At 40.8% G+C, this 22,260-nt stretch overlaps 3 protein-coding genes across 9 annotated transcripts in view; all 3 read left to right on the top strand.

Annotated features, from left to right (window-relative positions):
- LOC115014750 (protocadherin alpha-C2-like) overlaps positions 1-22,260 on the top strand; it is a 127,835-nt gene that overhangs the window by 70,336 nt on the left and 35,239 nt on the right. The window contains exon 1 of one of the 7 annotated variants that reach the window (XM_029441808.1): positions 347-2,820. The exons of 4 other annotated variants lie outside the window; for them this stretch is intronic. In XM_029441808.1, the coding sequence (XP_029297668.1) occupies positions 451-2,820 (2,370 nt within the window). In that variant the 5' untranslated portion in view covers positions 347-450. Of the gene's footprint in view, positions 1-346; positions 2,821-4,143; positions 6,541-9,564; positions 10,069-22,260 lie in introns of those variants that run through there. 2 more of the 7 variants (XM_029441807.1, XM_029441813.1) reach the window with 2 other exon arrangements.
- Positions 10,734-16,388, top strand: LOC115014459 (protocadherin alpha-3-like). Its single transcript, XM_029441314.1, is given in 3 exon segments — positions 10,734-12,647; positions 12,649-13,137; positions 15,645-16,388. Coding segments are annotated over 3 exon segments (3,147 nt in total).
- LOC115014781 (protocadherin gamma-C3-like) lies at positions 17,370-18,710 on the top strand. Its single transcript, XM_029441838.1, is given in 2 exon segments — positions 17,370-17,764; positions 17,767-18,710. Coding segments are annotated over 2 exon segments (1,113 nt in total). The 5' UTR covers positions 17,370-17,451; the 3' UTR covers positions 18,567-18,710.

Below are 22,260 nucleotides of genomic sequence, written 5' to 3'. Positions count from 1 at the left end.
GCCTCAAGTGTGCTTTGAGAACCCCGCTGTATCAGCATAATGATGCTCTATCCATGGTTCTGAAATACATGCCAATTACACTCTGCTACGTTATTAGGCCTTGCAGTATACACTAAGTAAATGAAGAAGCTGTCATTTTTGGGGTGATTTCTAAGGAAAAGTGTTGATTGACTGTTTATTTCAATGCCTTGTAATGGTTTCAAATGTCCATGAGGTGACACTATAGACCGTAACACTGCCAGCAGGTCGCTGATGTGTACAGGCCCCTCCCACATTAAAAGGATCATCATGTATTGTCAGCTCTTTGTTAGAATGAGACGCAGGGCGAAGAAGGATGAACATAGAACATAAACTGACCTATAATTCGGTCTTTCAAACGACATTTTGTGCTTTATATGCGAAAGGCACGTCGATTTAAGGATCTATGCTTTGTGCTCGTTGGATGGAATTATGCATTTGCCGGGAAGAAAGACCTCCATCGGGATATATGTAGTGCTTCTTGTCTTGGAGTATAACTGGGGAGCGGTATCCGGGCAGCTCTCCTATTCCGTCTCAGAGGAGGTAAACCTGGGGACTTCAGTTGGAAATCTCGCCAAGGATCTAAATCTTAATTTACAGGATTTGGAGTCACGTATGTTTCAGATCGTTGCTGGTTCTAAGAGAAAGTATTTCGATGTAAATTTGAAGTCAGGGTTTCTGTACGTCAGTGAAATAATAGATAGGGAAGAGCTTTGTGCGAAAGCTACAAAATGCACAATAAATGTAGAGGCTGTGATTAATAATCCACTGAAACTTTACCGTATTGAAGTTAATATTCTTGACGTAAATGATAATCCCCCGTCTTTCAGTGGCAAATCGCAAACTATCGACATAGCAGAGAACATATTGCCAGGTGTTACATTCCCTGTGCTGTCGGCCTACGATGCCGATGTTGGGAAACATAGTATTAACACATACAAGCTAAATCCCAATGAATATTTCTCTTTAGCGGTGCACAGAGGAGAGAGCGTGTCAGCTGAGTTAGTTCTTCAGAAAGCATTAGACAGAGAAAAACAAGCTTTAATCAAACTCACACTGACCGCTGTAGATGGAGGGACACCTCCAAAATCAGGCACGTCAGAGATCATAATTAATGTTTTGGACATAAACGATAATATCCCAACCTTTACAAAAACATTATATAAAACAAGTATTACAGAAAATGCACCTCTTGGCACTACAGTAGTAACAGTGACAGCAACTGACGCTGATGAGGGGACAAACAAAGACATTGTATATTTACTCAATTCGAAAGATCAGGATCATGTCTTGGACATTTTTGAAATTGATTCAGAAACAGGAATAATAACCGTGAAAGGAAAAATTGACTTTGAAACAAATCCTGCCTTTGAAATTCGTGTGCAGGCTGCTGACAAAGGCCAGCCTCCATTAACGGCACAGTGTAAAGTACTAGTGGAGGTGGTGGACCTGAATGACAATGAGCCTGACATCACGGTGACGTCACTGCTCAGTACAGTGAGGGAGGACGCAGAAATTGGCACTGCCATTGCACTTGTTTCAGTTCTGGACAGAGATGGGGGCAAAAACGGTGAAGTCAAATGTGAGATATTGAATTCGGTTCCCTTTAAATTAGAGACAAATTATAAAAATTATTATTCTTTAGTCATAGGTGAAGCTCTAGATAGGGAACTAATTTCCAACTACAATATTATTATCAAAGCTACAGATGAAGGTAGGCCCCCTCTCTCTGCTACCAGTGTGGTTATTATTCAAGTTTCTGATGTAAATGACAACACACCTCGGTTTTCAGAGACTGTAATTAATATGTATGTGGAAGAAAATAGTCCAGTAGGGACAGTTTTGAAAGCAGTATCTGCAACTGATGCTGACATTAGTGAAAATGGTCAGGTGAGCTATTCATTAGTCAGCAATAATAATTTAGCACCGTTATCTACAATGGTAAACATCAACTCAGAGACTGGAGATATAGTCAGCCTGCAGTCTTTTAACTTCGAGGAGTTAAAAACGTTTCAGTTCAAAGTTCAGGCCACAGACTCTGGTGTTCCTCCGCTCAGCAGCAACGTGACTGTGAACGTTTTTATTCTGGATGAAAATGACAATAATCCAACAATTCTCGCGCCCTATTCTGAGCACGTTAACAGTGAGAGCATCCCCTATTCTGCTGAAGCGGGATACTTTGTGGCAAAGATCCGGGCTGTAGACGCAGACTCTGGATACAATGCGCTGCTTTCTTATCACCTCTCTGAGCCCAAAGGGAACAACCTCTTCCGGATCGGAACCAGCACCGGAGAAATCAGGACTAAGAGGAGAATGAGTGACAATGACCTGAAAACTCACCCCTTGGTGGTGTTGGTGTCTGATAACGGAGAACCCTCCCTGTCAGCTACTGTGTCTATTGATGTGGTGGTGGTTGAAAGCACAGCTGACATCCAGACTCAGTTCAGACATGTGCCCATAAAGGAGGACAGCTTCTCTGATTTACATCTGTATCTGCTGATCGCCATTGTGTCGGTGTCAGTGATCTTTCTGCTGAGCCTCATCAGTTTAATAGCTGTCAAATGCCACAGGACAGACGGCAGTTTCAGCAGGTACAGCGCCCCAATGATCACCACCCACCCTGACGGGAGCTGGTCTTACTCTAAATCTACTCAGCAGTACGACGTGTGTTTCAGCTCAGACACACTGAAGAGTGACGTAGTGGTTTTCCCCCCACAGTTCCCGCCTGTAGATGGTGAACTGATCAGTATAAACGGAGGAGACACTTATACCAGAACTCAGACTTTACCTAATAAAGACAAGGTAAGAATATTGCCATTAAGTACTTCTTATTATTGTCCTTCATTTGTTTTGTTCAACAGTGAAAGTATACTTGATACTTTAATCAAAGGGCTTTGTGTTACTTAGGCAACACCAGGCTTTCATTGTAACTTACTTAAAACTCATTGAGGTTTTTGTCCGATGTTGATCTTGGCCTGATCTACATGTTCCAATCCCCCTATTGTGGCTGCTAAACCTGCATTTAAATGTGTATGTCGCTGTCCGTGGTGCTAAAACACACATTTCTGAATTTGGTCTGCCTGCATCCCTTAGCATATGAAAAATATAATATGAAGACACAGTATGTTCTCCTATAGAAAATAGGATGTGTTCAATTTAGCAGTATATTTGTACGTGTATACATAGATCTTAATGTTAAAAATATAGCGTGAAAAGAAAGGTAAAGGAAAGACATACTTTATGCTATTCTCTAACGGTCATCTAGATCTTTGCACTCCCATATTTTCCTGTTACAAATTCCAGTGTGTTGTTAAAAAGAAATTTCAGCCTATGATCTTTCACTCGAATCAAATCAGTATTTTATTTTTAATTTTGGAGTTGTTACTGTCTGATTCCATCCTTTATACATTCCCTGTTTTGTTTTGTTTCAGTTGAAGAGTGGCTTTGGCAATGCATTTGTAATACCTAACCTACAGAACTAGGAATCATTTACTTCCATCAGTAATTTCAGGTTTTCTACTGCAAATTCAAATATTTTAACTAAATATGATCCAAAAAAAGGTGTATTTTATGTCCTAAAATCATAAATTCCTCCATTTCAAGTTTAAAGATACTTGTTTCACTATTGTCAGACTGCAACCTTAATCTCGAAGTTGAATAGTATTGGTAATTTCCATAATATAATAAAGCAATGTTAGAGCTGACTCTTTAAATCCTCATTCCTTGGTGCAATAAAAACTGTGAGACTGTCTATATATTTTGAGATACTTTGCGTTTTTTAAAGTTTCCAAATCTTTCCAATAACTTATTGAGCAGTTTGTAATTAAGTGGTTGTCAGTGTTTCTGAATAAGGAAGGGTATTTCATATTTTTGTATAACTTGTGCAGATATTCAAAGTTACCACATAGTGACGCTATAGACCGTAACACAGACATGTTAAGGCTCCTCCCAGAGTAAAAACGGAATGACTGTGGATTTTCATCACAAAGAGATACTGGGAGAGAAGGGAGGGCATAATGGAGTCTTCGTCTACAAGAAGAAGAACATCTAAATAGTGTTGGCTAAAATCGTGTCCCGTCACATCAGTTCACGGAAGAAACCGCATTGTGGATATATGCTTTGTTCTTTTTCGGAGGAATTATGTCTTCACCGAGTAGCAGGAGGTCTATTGTTACATATCTGGTGCTGGTGCTGTTGGATTGTTTCTGGGAAGCGGCGTCTGGGCAGCTCTCCTATGCGGTCTCAGAGGAAGTAAACCCGGGAACTAATGTCGGAAATATCGCCAAGGATCTAAACATCAATGTACAGGATTTGGAGTCCCGTTTGTTTCAGGTTGTCACAGGCTCTAAGAGGAAATACTTCGAGGTAAATCTAAAGACCGGATTTCTGTATGTCAATGAAAGAATAGATCGAGAGGAGCTTTGTGCAGATGAACTAAAATGCACTGTTAGCGTAGAAGCGGTGATAAATAACCCACTAAAGCTTTACCGCGTAGAGATAGAAATTAAAGATGTGAATGACCACTCTCCGTCTTTTAACACTAAATCACAAATACTGGACATTGCAGAGAACACCGTGCCCGGATTTAGATTCGCGTTATCGGAGGCAAGCGATGCTGATGTGGGTAGAAATGGTGTTAGTGCCTATAAGCTTAGTCCAAACGAATACTTCAGCCTTGCGCAACACAAAAGAGGGGAGAGTATATCTCCAGAGTTAGTGCTGCAGAAAGCGCTAGACCGTGAGAAAAAGCCACATATGCAGCTCATGTTAACTGCGGTAGATGGGGGAACTCCACCAAATTCAGGCACATCAGAAATTGAAATAAATATCCTCGATAATAATGATAACGCCCCAGTGTTCAGCAGCACTCTTTATAAAGTTACAACGTTTGAAAATATCCCGATTGGTACGGCGGTCTTCACTTTAAATGCAACCGACGCCGATGAAGGCACAAACAGTGAAATAGTGTATACTCTTCGTAATAAGGATCAGGATCATATTCTGGATATTTTCAAAATTGACCCTGACACGGGGATAATTTCAGTGAAAGGCAAAATCGACTATGAGGAAAGAAAAGCGTTTGAGATCCGAGCAGAGGCTAGGGACAAAGGGCAACCTCCTATGTCTGCTCATAGTAAAGTGCTGGTAGAAGTTATTGATGTAAACGACCATGCTCCGGAGATCACTGTGACGTCACTACTCAATACAGTGAATGAGGACGCTGACGTAGGTACTGCTATTGCACTTGTATCCGTATTAGATAGAGATAGTGATAAAAACAGTGAAGTTAAATGTGAGATCTTAAATACAGTCCCGTTCAAATTGGACACAAATTACAAAAACTATTACTCTTTAGTGGTTGATGGACATTTAGATAGAGAGGTAACTACTCAGTACAATGTAACTATTTCAGCTACCGATGAAGGGAGTCCTCCTCTGTCGAACATCAGTGTTATTATTGTTTACGTTTCGGATGTTAATGATAATGCCCCATACTTCCCGGAACAGTTAATAAACATCTATGTTAAAGAAAATAGCAAAGTAGGAACAGTTATTAAAACAGTGAGTGCATTTGATGCTGACGTCAGTAACAATGGCCAGGTGAGATATTCATTTTTGGACAGTAACAGTAAATCTCTGCCCCTCCCCACAATGGTGAACATCAACTCAGAGACTGGAGATATAGTCAGCCTGCAGTCTTTTAACTACGAGGAGTTAAAATCGTTTCAGTTCAAAGTTCAGGCCACAGACTCTGGTGTTCCTCCGCTCAGCAGCAACGTGACTGTGAACGTTTTAATTCTGGATGAAAATGACAATAATCCAACAATTCTCGCGCCCTATTCTGAGCACGGCTCTGTTAACAGTGAGAGCATCCCCTATTCTGCTGAAGCGGGATACTTTGTGGCAAAGATCCGGGCTGTAGACGCAGACTCTGGATACAATGCGCTGCTTTCTTATCACCTCTCTGAGCCCAAAGGGAACAACCTCTTCCGGATCGGAACCAGCACTGGAGAAATCCGGACTAAGAGGAGAATGAGTGACAATGACCTGAAAACTCACCCCTTGGTGGTGTTGGTGTCTGATAACGGAGAACCCTCCCTGTCAGCTACTGTGTCTATAGATGTGGTGGTGGTTGAAAGCACAGCTGACATCCAGACTCAGTTCAGACATGTGCCCATAAAGGAGGAGAGCTTCTCTGATTTAAACCTGTATCTACTGATCGCCATTGTGTCGGTGTCAGTGATCTTTCTGCTGAGCCTCATCAGTTTAATAGCTGTCAAATGCCACAGGACAGACGGCAGTTTCAGCAGGTACAGCGCCCCAATGATCACCACCCACCCTGACGGGAGCTGGTCTTACTCTAAATCTACTCAGCAGTACGACGTGTGTTTCAGCTCAGACACACTGAAGAGTGACGTAGTGGTTTTCCCCGCACAGTTCCCGCCTGTAGATGGTGAACTGATCAGTATTAACGGAGGAGACACTTATACCAGAACTCAGACGTTACCCAACAAAGACAAGGTAAGCCATGGCTAGTTTTATTTATTTAATTGATCTAAAGAAGTTAATATTTTTCTTCTTTTGGGGAACATATTGTGCGTATATTATATTGCATACAGAGATGCTAATATGTTCAAACTGATCCTTATTGAAGTGTTTTTCTAAAGTCATTAACGCATTTAGATTTATTTCTAATTATTGTTCAACTTTACCTTATAATTATTGTCTGAAGTACTTTTAACTATTCTAGAACAGTATTAAGATCTTGAAATTGGGGCATACCTCTTACACTTATCGCTATTCTCTGCTATATGATACTTCATTCTAACTGGTTTGATGGCGCTTTGTTGTTAGGTAGTTGGCAGGTGTTTTAATGAATGATAATTGTGTCGACGATGGTTTCTAGGAATATAAAAAGAACTTCAGTAAAACAAAGATTATATCTTCAGTGTGATTCATGTTGTATTGGATACAGTACTCTTCAGTCACTTGAGCAATTGCACTACATGCAACTGCTTTGGGCTGCTGTCCATGGTGCTGAAGAAATCTTCTCTTTATCTGTTCTCTGTATTAAGATTCAGGTGTTGTCCGTGGTGCCGATATTATGAAAAGCACATTTTGCTGGTTATATTTCCCGTCTTACTTTTCAGTAACTGAATGGCAGAAAAAGGTTGTGTAAATTAACTACAAGAAAAATATTATGTTAAGGCATAACAAGACAAAAGGAAGTGATTAGACTACATTTTAATCAGATACATATTGTTATATCAACAGTCTACCCATTGAGCTCAAGTCTTCCAAAATCAATCAATGGCCTGTATTTAAGTAGTTTTTTCAGCATAGTTGTTCTCATCAATACGTTTTACTGTACCTTATAATAAACATCTCCTCTTTTGTGTTGGACCATCTTTCAGTATAAAAAAAGTGTCACGAGATGTCGCTAGAGACCACGCTAAAATTGCGTGTTCACCATTTAGAAACTCCTCCTCTATGTGTGACAGAAAAGAAAACGTCATCATATGGCAGTGCTTTGTGAAACAAGCATACAGACGAGTGACGCCTTTAAGAGAGAGAGGACTCCAAGCGAGAATGGATACATGAAAAAACTATTTTTCACTTTTCGTGGAGAGGTCAAAAAGGAAAAAAACAGGAATATTTGCTTTTACCTAAACAGCGATGTCTGCTCGGGAACAATGGGAAAATATTGGGGGTCTGTTTTTCACTCTGCTTTGTCTCTGCGACTGGTCCGTGGCTCAGATATCCTATTCCATCTCAGAGGAGGTGGACAAAGGGACAGCCGTGGGGAACCTCGCAAAGGATTTAAATCTCAATGTGCAGCAACTCGATACCACGGGTCTTCAGATTACCTCTGGGTATAAACAACGGTATTTTGACATAAATCGTGAATCTGGAGTACTTTTCGTTAGCGAGAGGATAGATCGGGAGGAGATTTGTCCCAATACGGTAAAGTGTTCTTTAAATATAGAGGCCGTATTGAGTAACCCTCGCAGCCTCCATCGAATTGAAGTTGTGATTAATGACATTAACGACAATGCTCCATCCTTTCTGGAAGAAATAACTACAATAGATATGTATGAGTCTTCATATGTCGGAGAAAGGCATCCACTGCCGATAGCTCATGACGCAGACGTAGGTCACAACTCAGTGAAGACGTACAAATTGAACCCGAACGATCATTTCTCTTTGGATATACAGAGCATTGGTGACCAGAGTGTGTCTGCTGAGTTAGTGCTGCAGAAAACATTAGATCGAGAAAAACAGGCTGTTGTTGAACTCACACTGACTGCGATAGATGGAGGAAAACCTCCCAAAACGGGGATTTTACATATACAGGTTAATGTACTGGATGTAAATGACAATTCACCGTTGTTCAGTAAAACTCTTTACAAAGTCCAAGTTGTTGAAAATGCAAATATTGGCACAGCGTTATTAACACTGACAGCTACTGATTTAGATGACAGTGTTAACGGTCAAATTGTATACTCTTTCACAGAAACGGGGCGTTTAAACCCTGATGACAAATTTGACCTGAATGATAATACTGGAGAAATTACTGTAAAAGGAAATATTGATTATGAGGAAAATCAAGCGTACGAGATTCGTGTACAAGCACGAGATAAAGGCAATCCTCCTCGTAGTGCGCATAGCAAAGTTTTAGTTGAAGTTATTGATGTCAATGACAATGCTCCAGAAATCTCGGTCTCATCCCTCATGAGTCCAGTGAGAGAGGACGCTGAAATAGGCACAGCTGTTGCTATGGTGACTATAACTGATAAAGACGGAGGCAAACATGGTTTAACAAACTGTAAAATTACAGGATCTGTGCCATTTAAATTAAAATCCAATTATAAAAACTATTTTTCTCTGTTGGTTGACGGGCCTCTTGACAGAGAGAGTGTTTCCCAGTTTAATGTATCAATTACAGCTGCAGATGAAGGATCTCCCTCTCTGTCGAGCACAAGTGTCATTACAGTTCAAGTTTCTGATGTTAATGACAATCCTCCTCGATTCCTGGAGCCTCTGATTAATGTTTTTGTGAAAGAGAATAGTCCAATTGGAACTACAATTCATAAACTGACGACATTAGATTCAGATTTAAATGAAAACGCAAAAGCAACGTACCACCTAATAAACAGTTCTCCAAAGACCACGCAGATAGCTTCCAAGGTAAATATCAACTCAGAGACTGGAGATATAGTCAGCCTGCAGTCTTTTAACTACGAGGAGTTAAAATCGTTTCAGTTCAAAGTTCAGGCCACAGACTCTGGTGTTCCTCCGCTCAGCAGCAACGTGACTGTGAACGTTTTAATTCTGGATGAAAATGACAATAATCCAACAATTCTCGCGCCCTATTCTGAGCACGTTAACAGTGAGAGCATCCCCTATTCTGCTGAAGCGGGATACTTTGTGGCAAAGATCCGGGCTGTAGACGCAGACTCTGGATACAATGCGCTGCTTTCTTATCACCTCTCTGAGCCCAAAGGGAACAACCTCTTCCGGATCGGAACCAGCACCGGAGAAATCCGGACTAAGAGGAGAATGACTGACAATGACCTGAAAACTCACCCCTTGGTGGTGTTGGTGTCTGATAACGGAGAACCCTCCCTGTCAGCTACTGTGACTATAGACGTAGTGGTGGTTGAAAGCACAGCTGACATCCAGACTCAGTTCAGACATGTGCCCATAAAGGAGGAGAGCTTCTCTGATTTAAACCTGTATCTGCTGATCGCCATTGTGTCGGTGTCAGTGATCTTTCTGTTGAGCCTCATCAGTTTAATAGCTGTCAAATGCCACAGGACAGACGGTAGTTTCAGCAGGTACAGCGCCCCAATGATCACCACCCACCCTGACGGGAGCTGGTCTTACTCTAAATCTACTCAGCAGTACGACGTGTGTTTCAGCTCAGACACACTGAAGAGTGACGTAGTGGTTTTCCCCCCACAGTTCCCACCTGTAGATGGTGAACTGATCAGTATTAACGGAGGAGACACTTATACCAGAACTCAGACTTTACCCAACAAAGACAAGGTAAGAATAAATACAAACAATTTCTTCTAAATTCTTTTTTTCTCTATCCATTATTCTCATCCACGAAGAATAGATATGTATGTCAGTGTAAAAGTGAACTTTAGAGGTGTGGCTATTTGCTTGTTTCTTTGAATTTGGAAAACCTCGATTTTGGTTTTTGAAACGTTTTTAGCAATACGCTGGAACCGATGGTGTGCCTGATTGTAGAATATTTAAAACGATGTTTGCCGTTTTCTCGCATCATGTTGTAAATTTAAATCCCATATTAACAACAGGATTCTTTTTTTTGTATATGATAACATTTCAATTGCATTTTTTCCAACAAAAATGTCTGTGAAAACATATAACCTCTCGTGAAAATATCCCCTGCGTTTCCATACAAAAGCAATGCAGTTGTGGCAGACCTCCACGTGGTGACACTATAGACCGTAACATTGAGAGTTGCTACGTAGTAGTTTCTGCTCCTCCCAGTTTCAGATGACACTTTGTCTTCTCCAGGCTTTGTCACAAAGACAGAGCGAAAGGACAGAGCGAAGATCTGTTTTATCCATGGGAAGCCTACGATAAATATGTGATGCAGTTTAAAGTTGATTATTTTCATAGTTGTAACATTCGTGACGGATTTTCCTTGCATTGGATATGCGTTTAAATCACCTTATGGAATTATGGCTGCACCAATGAGGACGTCTATTGTTTCATGTTTGGTGCTTCTGCTACTGGAGTGTTGCTGTGAAGCGGAGTCTGGGCAGCTCTCGTATTCCGTGTTCGAGGAATTGAATCCGGGGACGTCTGTAGGAAATATCGCCAAGGATCTAAACCTCAGCATTCAGGATTTAGAATCCCGTATGTTTCAGATTGTTACTGGGTCAAAAAGGAAATATTTCGAGGTAAATGTAAAGACGGGTGTTCTCTATGTTAATGAGAGAATAGACAGAGAGGAGCTCTGTGCAAAGGCACTGAAATGCACAGTCAGTGTAGAAGCCGTGATAAACAACCCGTTGAAGCTGTATCGCTTAGAAATAAACATACTAGATGTTAACGACAACGACCCGTTATTCGCGGAAAAGACTCAAACTGTAGACATAGCAGAGAATACTTTGCCTGGTATGAAATTCGCTTTATCGGAGGCTATCGATGCAGATGTAAGTAAGAATACGGTTAATACCTTTAAATTAACGCCAAATGAATATTTTTCTCTCGCAACAATCAAAGGAGAAAGCGTGTCTGCCGAGTTAGTTTTACAGAAAACACTGGATAGAGAGAAACAGCCTGTGATACATCTCACTTTGACTGCTGTAGATGGAGGGACTCCACCGAGATCTGGCACATCACAGGTCATTATACACGTTTTAGACATAAATGATAACCCTCCAGTGTTTACTAGTACCTTGTACAAAACTCGTATATTTGAGAACACGCCAAGCGGGACAACTGTGATTACACTAAATGCAACCGACGCAGACGACGGGACAAACGGTGAGATAGTGTATTCCTTAAGAAGTAAAGGGCAAGATCGTGTATTAGATATGTTTCATATTGATCCCATAACGGGTGCGATAATTATCAAAGCTAATGTTGATTATGAGGAAAATACAGCGTTCGAGATCCGTGCAGAAGCAAATGATAAAGCTCACCCGCCGATGTCTGCTCACTGTAAAGTGCTGGTAGAAGTAATTGATGTAAATGACCATGCCCCTGAGATCACTGTGACGTCATTGTTGAATACAGTGAAAGAGGACGCTGATGTAGGTACTGCTATTGCACTTGTGTCCGTACTAGACAGAGATGGGGGTATAAATGGCGAAGTAAAGTGTATAATCGTAAATCGTGTTCCCTTTAAACTAGAGACAAATTACAAAAACTATTATTCCCTTGTTGTTGATGGAGCTCTTGACAGAGAAATTACCTCCCACTACAACGTCACAATTTTGGCTACCGATGAAGGGAGTCCTCCTCTCTCCAACACTAGTGTTATTACAGTTCACGTTTCTGATGTAAATGACAACTCGCCTTTTTTCTCAGAACCTGTGATTAATATTTACGTAAAAGAAAACAGTAAAATTGGGGTAATTATTAAAACGGTATCAGCATCTGATGCTGACATTGATAAGAATGGCCAGGTTAGATATTCCTTTTTGGACAGTAATAGTAACTCAGTTCCCGTGTCTACAATGGTAAACATCAACTCAGAGACTGGAGATATAGTCAGCCTGCAGTCTTTTAACTACGAGGAGTTAAAAACGTTTCAGTTCAAAGTTCAGGCCACAGACTCTGGTGTTCCTCTGCTCAGCAGCAACGTGACTGTGAACGTTTTAATTCTGGATGAAAATGACAATAATCCAACAATTCTCGCGCCCTATTCTGAGCATGTTAACAGTGAGAGCATCCCCTATTCTGCTGAAGCGGGATACTTTGTGGCAAAGATCCGGGCTGTAGACGCAGACTCTGGATACAATGCGCTGCTTTCTTATCACCTCTCTGAGCCAAAAGGGAACAACCTCTTCCGGATCGGAACCAGCACCGGAGAAATCAGGACTAAGAGGAGAATGAGTGACAATGACCTGAAAACTCACCCCTTGGATGGTGTTGGTGTCTGATAACGGAGAACCCTCCCTGTCAGCTACTGTGTCTATAGACGTGGTGGTGGTTGAAAGCACAGCTGACATCCAGACTCAGTTCAGACATGTGCCCATAAAGGAGGAGAGCTTCTCTGATTTAAACCTGTATCTGCTGATCGCCATTGTGTCGGTGTCAGTGATCTTTCTGCTGAGCCTCATCAGTTTAATAGCTGTCAAATGCCACAGGACAGACGGCAGTTTCAGCAGGTACAGCGCCCCAATGATCACCACCCACCCTGACGGGAGCTGGTCTTACTCTAAATCTACTCAGCAGTACGACGTGTGTTTCAGCTCAGACACACTGAAGAGTGACGTAGTGGTTTTCCCCGCACAGTTCCCGCCTGTAGATGGTGAACTGATCAGTATTAACGGAGGAGACACTTATACCAGAACTCAGACACTACCCAACAAAGACAAGGTAAGAGCCATACAGAAAGAACACTTTAAATCAGTGATATTCTGTCTCTCTGGTAATATATAAAGTCTGATAGATTGCATACATCTGGAGTTTTTATGTTTTCTGATACTGCTTAATGGGACAGGCGCTTTCCGTGGTGCTGATATCGAGCCTATCTGTGTTCTCAGTCTTCGGGACATGCTTGACTTTATGTGCTTATAGCTAACTGATATAACACGTGGAATAGCTTGTTGGTGGGTGTGCACATTTTGAACAATGATATAAAATACTTTCCTTTAAAGTAGTAACAAATTTTAGAATTACAAGGCCTTGACAAAACCAAAACACCATAAGCTGGTAAACTAGAAGTAATGCAATTAATGTTTATTTCCTAAAGGACCAGCTGATTTGTAAAACGTGCTTTTTAAAGTATTTCTGGTGGTAGATGTACATTACTAAATATGTTCAGCTGTCATTTAATTCATTCACTTTTTACTTAACAATTACCAATATAGTATTGTTCTTTCCACTTTTATCATTCTTCTCTGATTAATTTAGTCTCCAGTTTGGCTACTTTGCTTCTTTCTCTGTCTTTTCCATTTTAGTTTTACGAAAAACAAATATAATACTTCACCGAACCTGAACATCAATCATACATTTCTGGTATATCCTTTAAGAAAAGACAAAAACTCAAAAGTATTGTTAGTAAAGAATGCACAGTGGTCTATCAAAAGACCGCAAGATGTCAGTCGAGACCATACATTCAGTTGTGTTTATTAATGACTTCAAACTCCGCCTCCGGTGTCGGTGGAAGGAGAAACAGCCTGTACGTTTCGTAGGGGCTGGGTTAGTAAACCACTTCGTCTTGAAAGATGGTACATGAATGAAGAGAGCTTGGCTGTCTTGAGGATATTTCTCCGGTTTTGTGGATGAATTGACGTGTGTTTGCCTGACTTCCTCTTCTAAACAAAAGGATGAGTCGTCAACAGCATAGAGAGGCCGCCTGGATGTTGTGCGCCATTCTTCTTTGTTTATCTGACTGGTCTGCGGCTCAGATTTCCTACTCCGTTTCCGAGGAGGTTAACAAAGGCACGGTGGTGGGGAACCTCGCTAAGGATTTAAATATTCATACACAGCAACTGGAGGAACGGGGATTTCGGATTGTTTCTGGATACAGTAAGAAATATTTCGACGCCAATTTAAGGACGGGAGCGTTGGTTGTTAACGACAGGATAGACCGTGAAGAGCTTTGTCCGAATCTTCCTAAATGTTCATTAAATATAGAGGGACTGTTAAACAATCCTATGAATATTTATCGCATTGAGGTCAGTATTCTAGACATCAACGATAATGCACCATCATTCCTCGAGCAAACTCATGTGTTTAATATCTCCGAGTCTTCTTCAACGGGAGAGAGGTATCCGCTCCCAATAGCTCAGGATGCAGACACAGGCAGTAATTCAGTGAAAACCTACAAATTAAGTCCGAACGAGCATTTCTCCATAGATGTGAGTAGCGGAGGAGACAGTGCGTCCGCTGAGTTAGTGCTGCAGAAAGCTTTAGACCGAGAGAAACAACCCACTATTAAACTAACATTAACCGCTAGTTGATGGGGGAAAACCGGCAAAGTCTGGCACTATGCATATTCTTGTGAATGTGATAGACGTTAACGATAACACGCCTTCTTTTAACAAGCCGCTTTATAAAGTAAGAGTCAGCGAAAACGCGCCGATAGGTACAACAATATTAAAACTAAATGCAACCGATTTAGATGAAGGCTCAAATTCAGATATTAGATATGCTTTAATGAAAAGAGGAAATGTGAACTCACCTGAAAAATTCATTGTTAGTCCTGAAAGTGGTGAAATCACTGTGAAGGCTAATTTGGATTACGAGGAAAGCAATGCATATGAATTACGAGTACAGGCGACAGACCAAGGTGCTTCCCCCCGCAGTGGTTATTCTAAAGTGCTGGTGGAGGTTGTTGATGTCAATGACAACGCACCAGAAATAGCTATAACGTCATTAATGAGTCCAGTTAAGGAAAGTTCTGAAATGGGAACAGTTGTTGCATTGGTGACTGTGACTGATAAAGATGGAGGGCAAAATGGCCTTACCAGTTGTAAAATTAAAGACTCAGTCCCTTTTACATTAACGTCAAATTACAAAAACTATTACTCTTTGATAGTTGACGGTCTCCTTGACAGAGAGACTGTGTCACAGTACAATGTAACCATTACTGCCACAGATGAAGGTAATCCACCTCTTTCTAGCACTGCTGTAATCACTGTGCAAATTTCTGATATTAATGACAACGCTCCTCGTTTTCCAGACGCCAATATCAATATTTACGTGAAGGAGAATAGTAAAGTGGGAGATATTATAACAAGAACAACTGCACAAGATGCAGATGAATATGAAAATGCTAAATTGACTTATTCCTTAATGGATAATTATCCAAAAAGTTTTCCAATTTCAACAGTTGTAAACATCAACTCAGAGACTGGAGATATAGTCAGTCCTGCAGTCTTTTAACTATCGAGGAGTTAAACACGTTTCAGTTCAAAGTTCAGGCCACAGACTCTGGTGTTCCTCCGCTCAGCAGCAACGTGACTGTGAACGTTTTAATTCTGGATGAAAATGACAATAGTCCATCAGTTCTCGCGCCCTATTCTGAGCACGGCTCCGTTAACAGTGAGAGCATCCCCTATTCTGCTGAAGCGGGATACTTTGTGGCAAAGATCCGGGCTGTAGACGCAGACTCTGGATACAATGCGCTGCTTTCTTATCACCTCTCTGAGCCCAAAGGGAACAACCTCTTCCGGATCGGAACCAGCACTGGAGAAATCAGGACTAAGAGGAGAATGAGTGACAATGACCTGAAAACTCACCCCTTGGTGGTGTTGGTGTCTGATAACGGAGAACCCTCCCTGTCAGCTACTGTGTCTATAGACGTGGTGGTGGTTGAAAGCACAGCTGACATCCAGACTCAGTTCAGACATGTGCCCATAAAGGAGGAGAGCTTCTCTGATTTAAACCTGTATCTGCTGATCGCCATTGTGTCGGTGTCAGTGATCTTTCTGCTGAGCCTCATCAGTTTAATAGCTGTCAAATGCCACAGGACAGACGGCAGTTTCAGCAGGTACAGCGCCCCAATGATCACCACCCACCCTGACGGGAGCTGGTCTTACTCTAAATCTACTCAGCAGTACGACGTGTGTTTCAGCTCAGACACACTGAAGAGTGACCTAGTGGTTTTCCCCCCACAGTTCCCACCTGTAGATGGTGAACTGAATCAGTATTAACGGAGGAGACACGTATACCAGAACTCAGACATTACCAAATACAGAAAAGGTACGTGTTCTTCAGTTTTCAATGAAGTGCATTCAGTTTACAATTGCCATGATTTAAATATTTTGCTACAATATTTTGGTGTAATTGTGCATAGACACAAGTCAACAGAAACTTTAAAAAAGTAATACAATTAGTAGTAATATCTCCCCACTTGACATATGATTATCAGTGTTCATGTGAACACATAATGTAGTTTATAAATTACCAAATAGAATTTTCCATTATTTAAGAAATCCATCTCCCAATTTGTTAACACTTCAAAGAGCATCCATACCCATATTTTTATGTTTTATTGTCCAATGATGGTGGCATTTGAACACAGTATTGTTTGATAATGACAGCTCTATACTACTCATCAGTACACTGGTTCCATACCAGACTGGTGTAGACTGAATGTACAGCGCTCTCCATGGTGCTGAAATTAGACTATGCAACCTTTGGAATCCGTAAAATGTCTGGATCCTTCTCTTGCTAAACCATATACAATAAGATTATTACACTTGTATTATTTAAGGGAATTGTTGGTTGAATGATAAGTTAAGTAATTTTACCTAAAGAGTTACCTTTTGTCTGAAATTTTCTTAAATGTTCTTAGCTTTTTTGTGGATAGATTGCATCATTGCAACTACATTTGGAAAATGACATGATTGTGCATCATAACAACTAACCTTTGATGTTGTTGCTATATAATGAAGTGTGTATGTGCCAACGATATAACTAAGACATGTTTTATAATATTGCAAATCATTGGGATAAGTGTTACTCACATATATGTTGACTTATCTATTATTTACCACATGGTGTCACCGTAGACCACAGATATGTTTCCTACAATATGTGTAAAACTCCTCCCTTGACGGGAAACCTAAAAGCGTCATCGGCTATCAGTTTAAAGAGAAACTGGGATTGTACTGAGGGCAGAAGGAGCTTCCCTTCAACAACATTTATTTGGACGCAAGAATCTGTGCTGAGGACAAATGATCGACTGGGTTCAGTTCTTTTGATGAATCAACGATGTTTATTCGACAACAGGAATACGTCTGGATTCACATTGTTGTGTTTCTTTGTCTTTGTGACTGCTCTGCTTCGCAGTTATCCTACTCGATTTCCGAGGAGGTGAACAAAGGCAGTCGTAGTGGGAATATCGCAAAGGATTTAAACCTCAATGTACAGGACCTAGAAACCAGGGATCTACGTATTGTTTCGAGTTACAGTAAGACATATTTTGACGTGAATTTGCGGACCGGAAACCTGTTTGTTGACGAGAGAATAAACCGAGAGGAGCTTTGTCCGAACACGGCACAATGCTCCCTGAGAATACAGGCGTTTTAAGCAATCCAATGAATGTATATCGCATTGAGATCAGTCTTTTAGATATAAATGATAACTCGCCCGAATTTATTGAACAGTCTTATTCCTTAAACATATCCGAATCAATGTCACCGGGAGAACGATATCTTCTCCCAATAGCAGAGGACGCAGACATAGGCAGTAACTCAGTGAAGAGCTACAAGCTGAGCCAAAATGAATATTTCTCGCTTGATGTGCAGAGCGCTGGAGAACACGGTGTGTCCGCTGAGTTAGTGCTGCAGAAAGCTTTAGACCGAGAGAAAAAGTCAGTGATCAAACTTATCTTGACCGCTGTAGATGGAGGTAAACCTGCTAGATCGGGGTCATTACAAATACATGTTAATGTCTTAGATGTGAATGATAATATTCCAGTTTTTAGCAAATCGCTTTATAAAGTGCGTGTACTTGAAAATGCTGCACACGGAACAATGATAATTAAGCTCAATGCAACGGATTTAGACGAAGGCATGAACAGTAAGATCCTGTATTCCTTCATCAAACGAGGAAATACTGATCCATCAAATATGTTCGATCTAAATTCAGAAACAGGAGAAATCACTGTGAAGGGAACATTAGATTATGAAGAGACTCCTGCTTATGAAGTTAGAGTTCAAGCAAAGGATCAAGGCACCTCTCCTCGTAGTGCACACGCTAAACTGCTGATAGAGATAATTGATGTGAATGACAATTCCCCCGAAATATCTGTGACGTCACTTCATGACTCCGGTAAAAGAAGATGCAGAATTGGGCACAATCGTTGCTTTAGTGACAGTGAGTGATAAAGATGGAGGAAACAATGGTGTAACTAACTGTAAGGTGGTGGGATCTGTTCCTTTTAAACTGAAGTCCAACTACAAAAATGACTTTTCATTAGTAGTAGATGGACCACTGGACAGAGAAAGCACTTCTCTTTACAATGTCACTATTACAGCCACAGATGAAGGAAGTCCACCTCTGTCCAGTATCAGGGTCATTACTGTTCATGTTTCTGATGTCAATGATAATGCACCTCGATTTATGGAGCCTGTCATTAATGTTTATGTAAAGAAAATAGTCCAACAGGCTCCGTTATTCATACAATAAATGCCTTTGATCCTGATTTAGAGAGTAATGCAAAATTGACCTACAGATTGTTAGATAGTTCTCCAAACAATATTCCAATTTCATCAGTTTTAAACATCAACTCAGAGACTGGAGATATAGTCAGCCTGCAGTCTTTTAACTATGAGGAGTTAAAATCGTTTCAGTTCAAAGTTCAGGCCACAGACTCTGGTGTTCCTCCGCTCAGCAGCAACGTGACTGTGAACGTTTTAATTCTGGATGAAAATGACAATAATCCAACAATTCTCGCGCCCTATTCTGAGCACGTTAACAGTGAGAGCATCCCCTATTCTGCTGAAGCGGGATACTTTGTGGCAAAGATCCGGGCTGTAGACGCAGACTCTGGATACAATGCGCTGCTTTCTTATCACCTCTCTGAGCCCAAAGGGAACAACCTCTTCCGGATCGGAACCAGCACCGGAGAAATCAGGACTAAGAGGAGAATGAGTGACAATGACCTGAAAACTCACCCCTTGGTGGTGTTGGTGTCTGATAACGGAGAACCCTCCCTGTCAGCTACTGTGTCTATAGACGTGGTGGTGGTTGAAAGCACAGCTGACATCCAGACTCAGTTCAGACATGTGCCCATAAAGGAGGACAGCTTCTCTGATTTAAACCTGTATCTGCTGATCGCCATTGTGTCGGTGTCAGTGATCTTTCTGCTGAGCCTCATCAGTTTAATAGCTGTCAAATGCCACAGGACAGACGGCAGTTTCAGCAGGTACAGCGCCCCAATGATCACCACCCACCCTGACGGGAGCTGGTCTTACTCTAAATCTACTCAGCAGTACGACGTGTGTTTCAGCTCAGACACACTGAAGAGTGACGTAGTGGTTTTCCCCCCACAGTTCCCGCCTGTAGATGGTGAACTGATCAGTATTAACGGAGGAGACACTTATACCAGAACTCAGACACTACCCAACAAAGACAAGGTAGGCCATTGTGTACTGAATGCTTGTGGAACTTAATAATGTTGTCATGAACATTCATGTATTTCCTAGCTGCTTATGCTTCTCATGATTTACAGTGTTTTTATATATAATAACATACATTTGTAGAACTTCAATCAAGCTTCAACAATATGGCAACAAAATACATATACTGTCTCACAATGTTACATCCTTGTGGAAACAGCAAATACAATAACTTCCTATGATAGTCCACTGCACTTTATGGCTTGGGTATGTTGAAAATGTATTTCGTAACCACAACTTGCAACATAACTTCTAGCGCATTCAGAATGTGTTCCATATGTTCTCTTTCCTAAATGATCTGATCCGAAATAACAAGTTTCAATCAGGTTTTACATAAACAGGTTGTGTGTTATAGTGGGACAAACAATCTAGTTTATTGCCTGTATTTAGATAGAACTCTCCGTGGTGCTGATCTACCTTTTTTTGTAAGTCTGCTGAAAAACCCACCGCTATTATGCATATGGAAAGCATTTCATTATTAATTTAAATGATCTAAGCTGTTATTTAACTGAAGTGGAACAGCAGACAACATGGTGCTGATTTGCAACCTCAGTTGTACATTTAGTTCTGCTGTGATTTAATATTTGCAATGCATCCTGAACATTGTTTTGTAGAGAAAAGGCACTGTCCGTGGTGCTATTCTCTGTGTTGGCAATTTGCCATTATTGTTTCTTTAATGCATGCTCTTTTTAAATTTGGGACGTTTCAAGTATGGCAACTACATGCTGAAATTAAATTCTAAGTAGTTATCTTTCTGGATATATATTGTATTATGTTTCATATACAATGGCTCATTCAGTCATTAAAATACAGAACTTGTTCATGGATTCAAAGTTGTCACACTCTACATATTAAAAAACATTGTTTACATAGCAATGTGGATCATTTATGTGATTCACAATGTTTTAATTGTATAGCTACGTGATACACAGGATTGTAATTGCCTACATAAAATTCACCACATGATGTCGCATGAGACCATGGACATGAATGTGTTTGTATATCTAAAACTCCTCCTCCCTGCATGGAAAGAAAAATGAAATCGTCATCGGCCTTTAGTACAAGCGCAGAAGGTGCTGTGACGAGAAGGGAAGGAGCTTCCCCTCAACAACATTTATTTGGACGCAAGAATCTGTGCTGAGGATAAATGATCGACTGGGTTCAGTTCTTTTGATGAATCAACGATGTTTATTCGACGACACAGGAATACGTCTGGATTCACATTGTTGTGTTTCTTTGTCTTTGTGACTGCTCCGCTTCGCAGTTATCCTACTCGATTTCCGAGGAGGTGAACAAAGGCACCGTAGTGGGGAATATCGCAAAGGATTTAAACATCAATGTACAGGACCTAGAAACCAGGGATCTACGTATTGTTTCGAGTTACAGTAAGACATATTTTGGCGTGAATTTGCGGACCGGGAACATCTTTGTTGACGAGAGAATAGACAGAGAAGAGATTTGTCAGAATATTGTCAAATGCTCCATCAAAATACAAGCCGTTTTAAACAATCCGATGGCTGCACATCGCATAGAGATTAATGTTTTAGATACAAACGATAATTCGCCTGCTTTACTGAAAAAACAGTACTATTTAATATTTCCGAATCATCTTTAACCGGAGAACGATATCTTCTCCCAATAGCAGAGGACGCAGACATAGGAAGTAACTCAGTGAAGACTTACAAGCTGAGCCAAAATGAATATTTCTCGCTTGATGTGCAGAGTGGTGGAGAAGACGGTGTGTCCGCTGAGTTAGTGCTGCAGAAAGCTTTAGACCGAGAGAAAAAGTCAGTGATCAAACTTATATTGACCGGCAGAAGATGGAGGTAAACCTGCTAGATCGGGGTCATTACAAATACATGTTAATGTCTTAGATGTGAATGATAATATTCCAGTTTTTAGCAAATCGCTTTATAAAGTGCGTGTACTTGAAAATGCTGCACACGGAACAATGATAATTAAGCTCAATGCAACAGGATTTAGACGAAGGCATGAACAGTAAGATCCTGTATTCCTTCATCAAACGAGGAAATACTGAATCCATCAAATATGTTCGATCTAAATTCAGAAACAGGAGAAATCACTGTGAAGGGAACATTAGATTATGAAGAGACTCCTGCTTATGAAGTTAGAGTTCAAGCAAAGGATCAAGGCACCTCTCCTCGTAGTGCACACGCTAAACTGCTGATAGAGATAATTGATGTGAATGACAATTCCCCCGAAATATCTGTGACGTCACTCATGACTCCGGTAAAAGAAGATGCAGAATTGGGCACAATCGTTGCCTTTAGTGACAGTGAGTGATAAAGATGGAGGAAACAATGGTGTAACTAACTGTAAGGTGGTGGGATCTGTTCCTTTTAAACTGAAGTCCAACTACAAAAATGACTTTTCATTA

Source organism: Cottoperca gobio, chromosome 10 (assembly GCF_900634415.1).
Source record: "Cottoperca gobio chromosome 10, fCotGob3.1, whole genome shotgun sequence".
Taxonomy (NCBI): Eukaryota; Metazoa; Chordata; class Actinopteri; order Perciformes; family Bovichtidae; genus Cottoperca; species Cottoperca gobio.
Note: the sequence above shows the minus strand (reverse complement) of the source record. Positions and strands in the feature narration are given on the sequence as shown.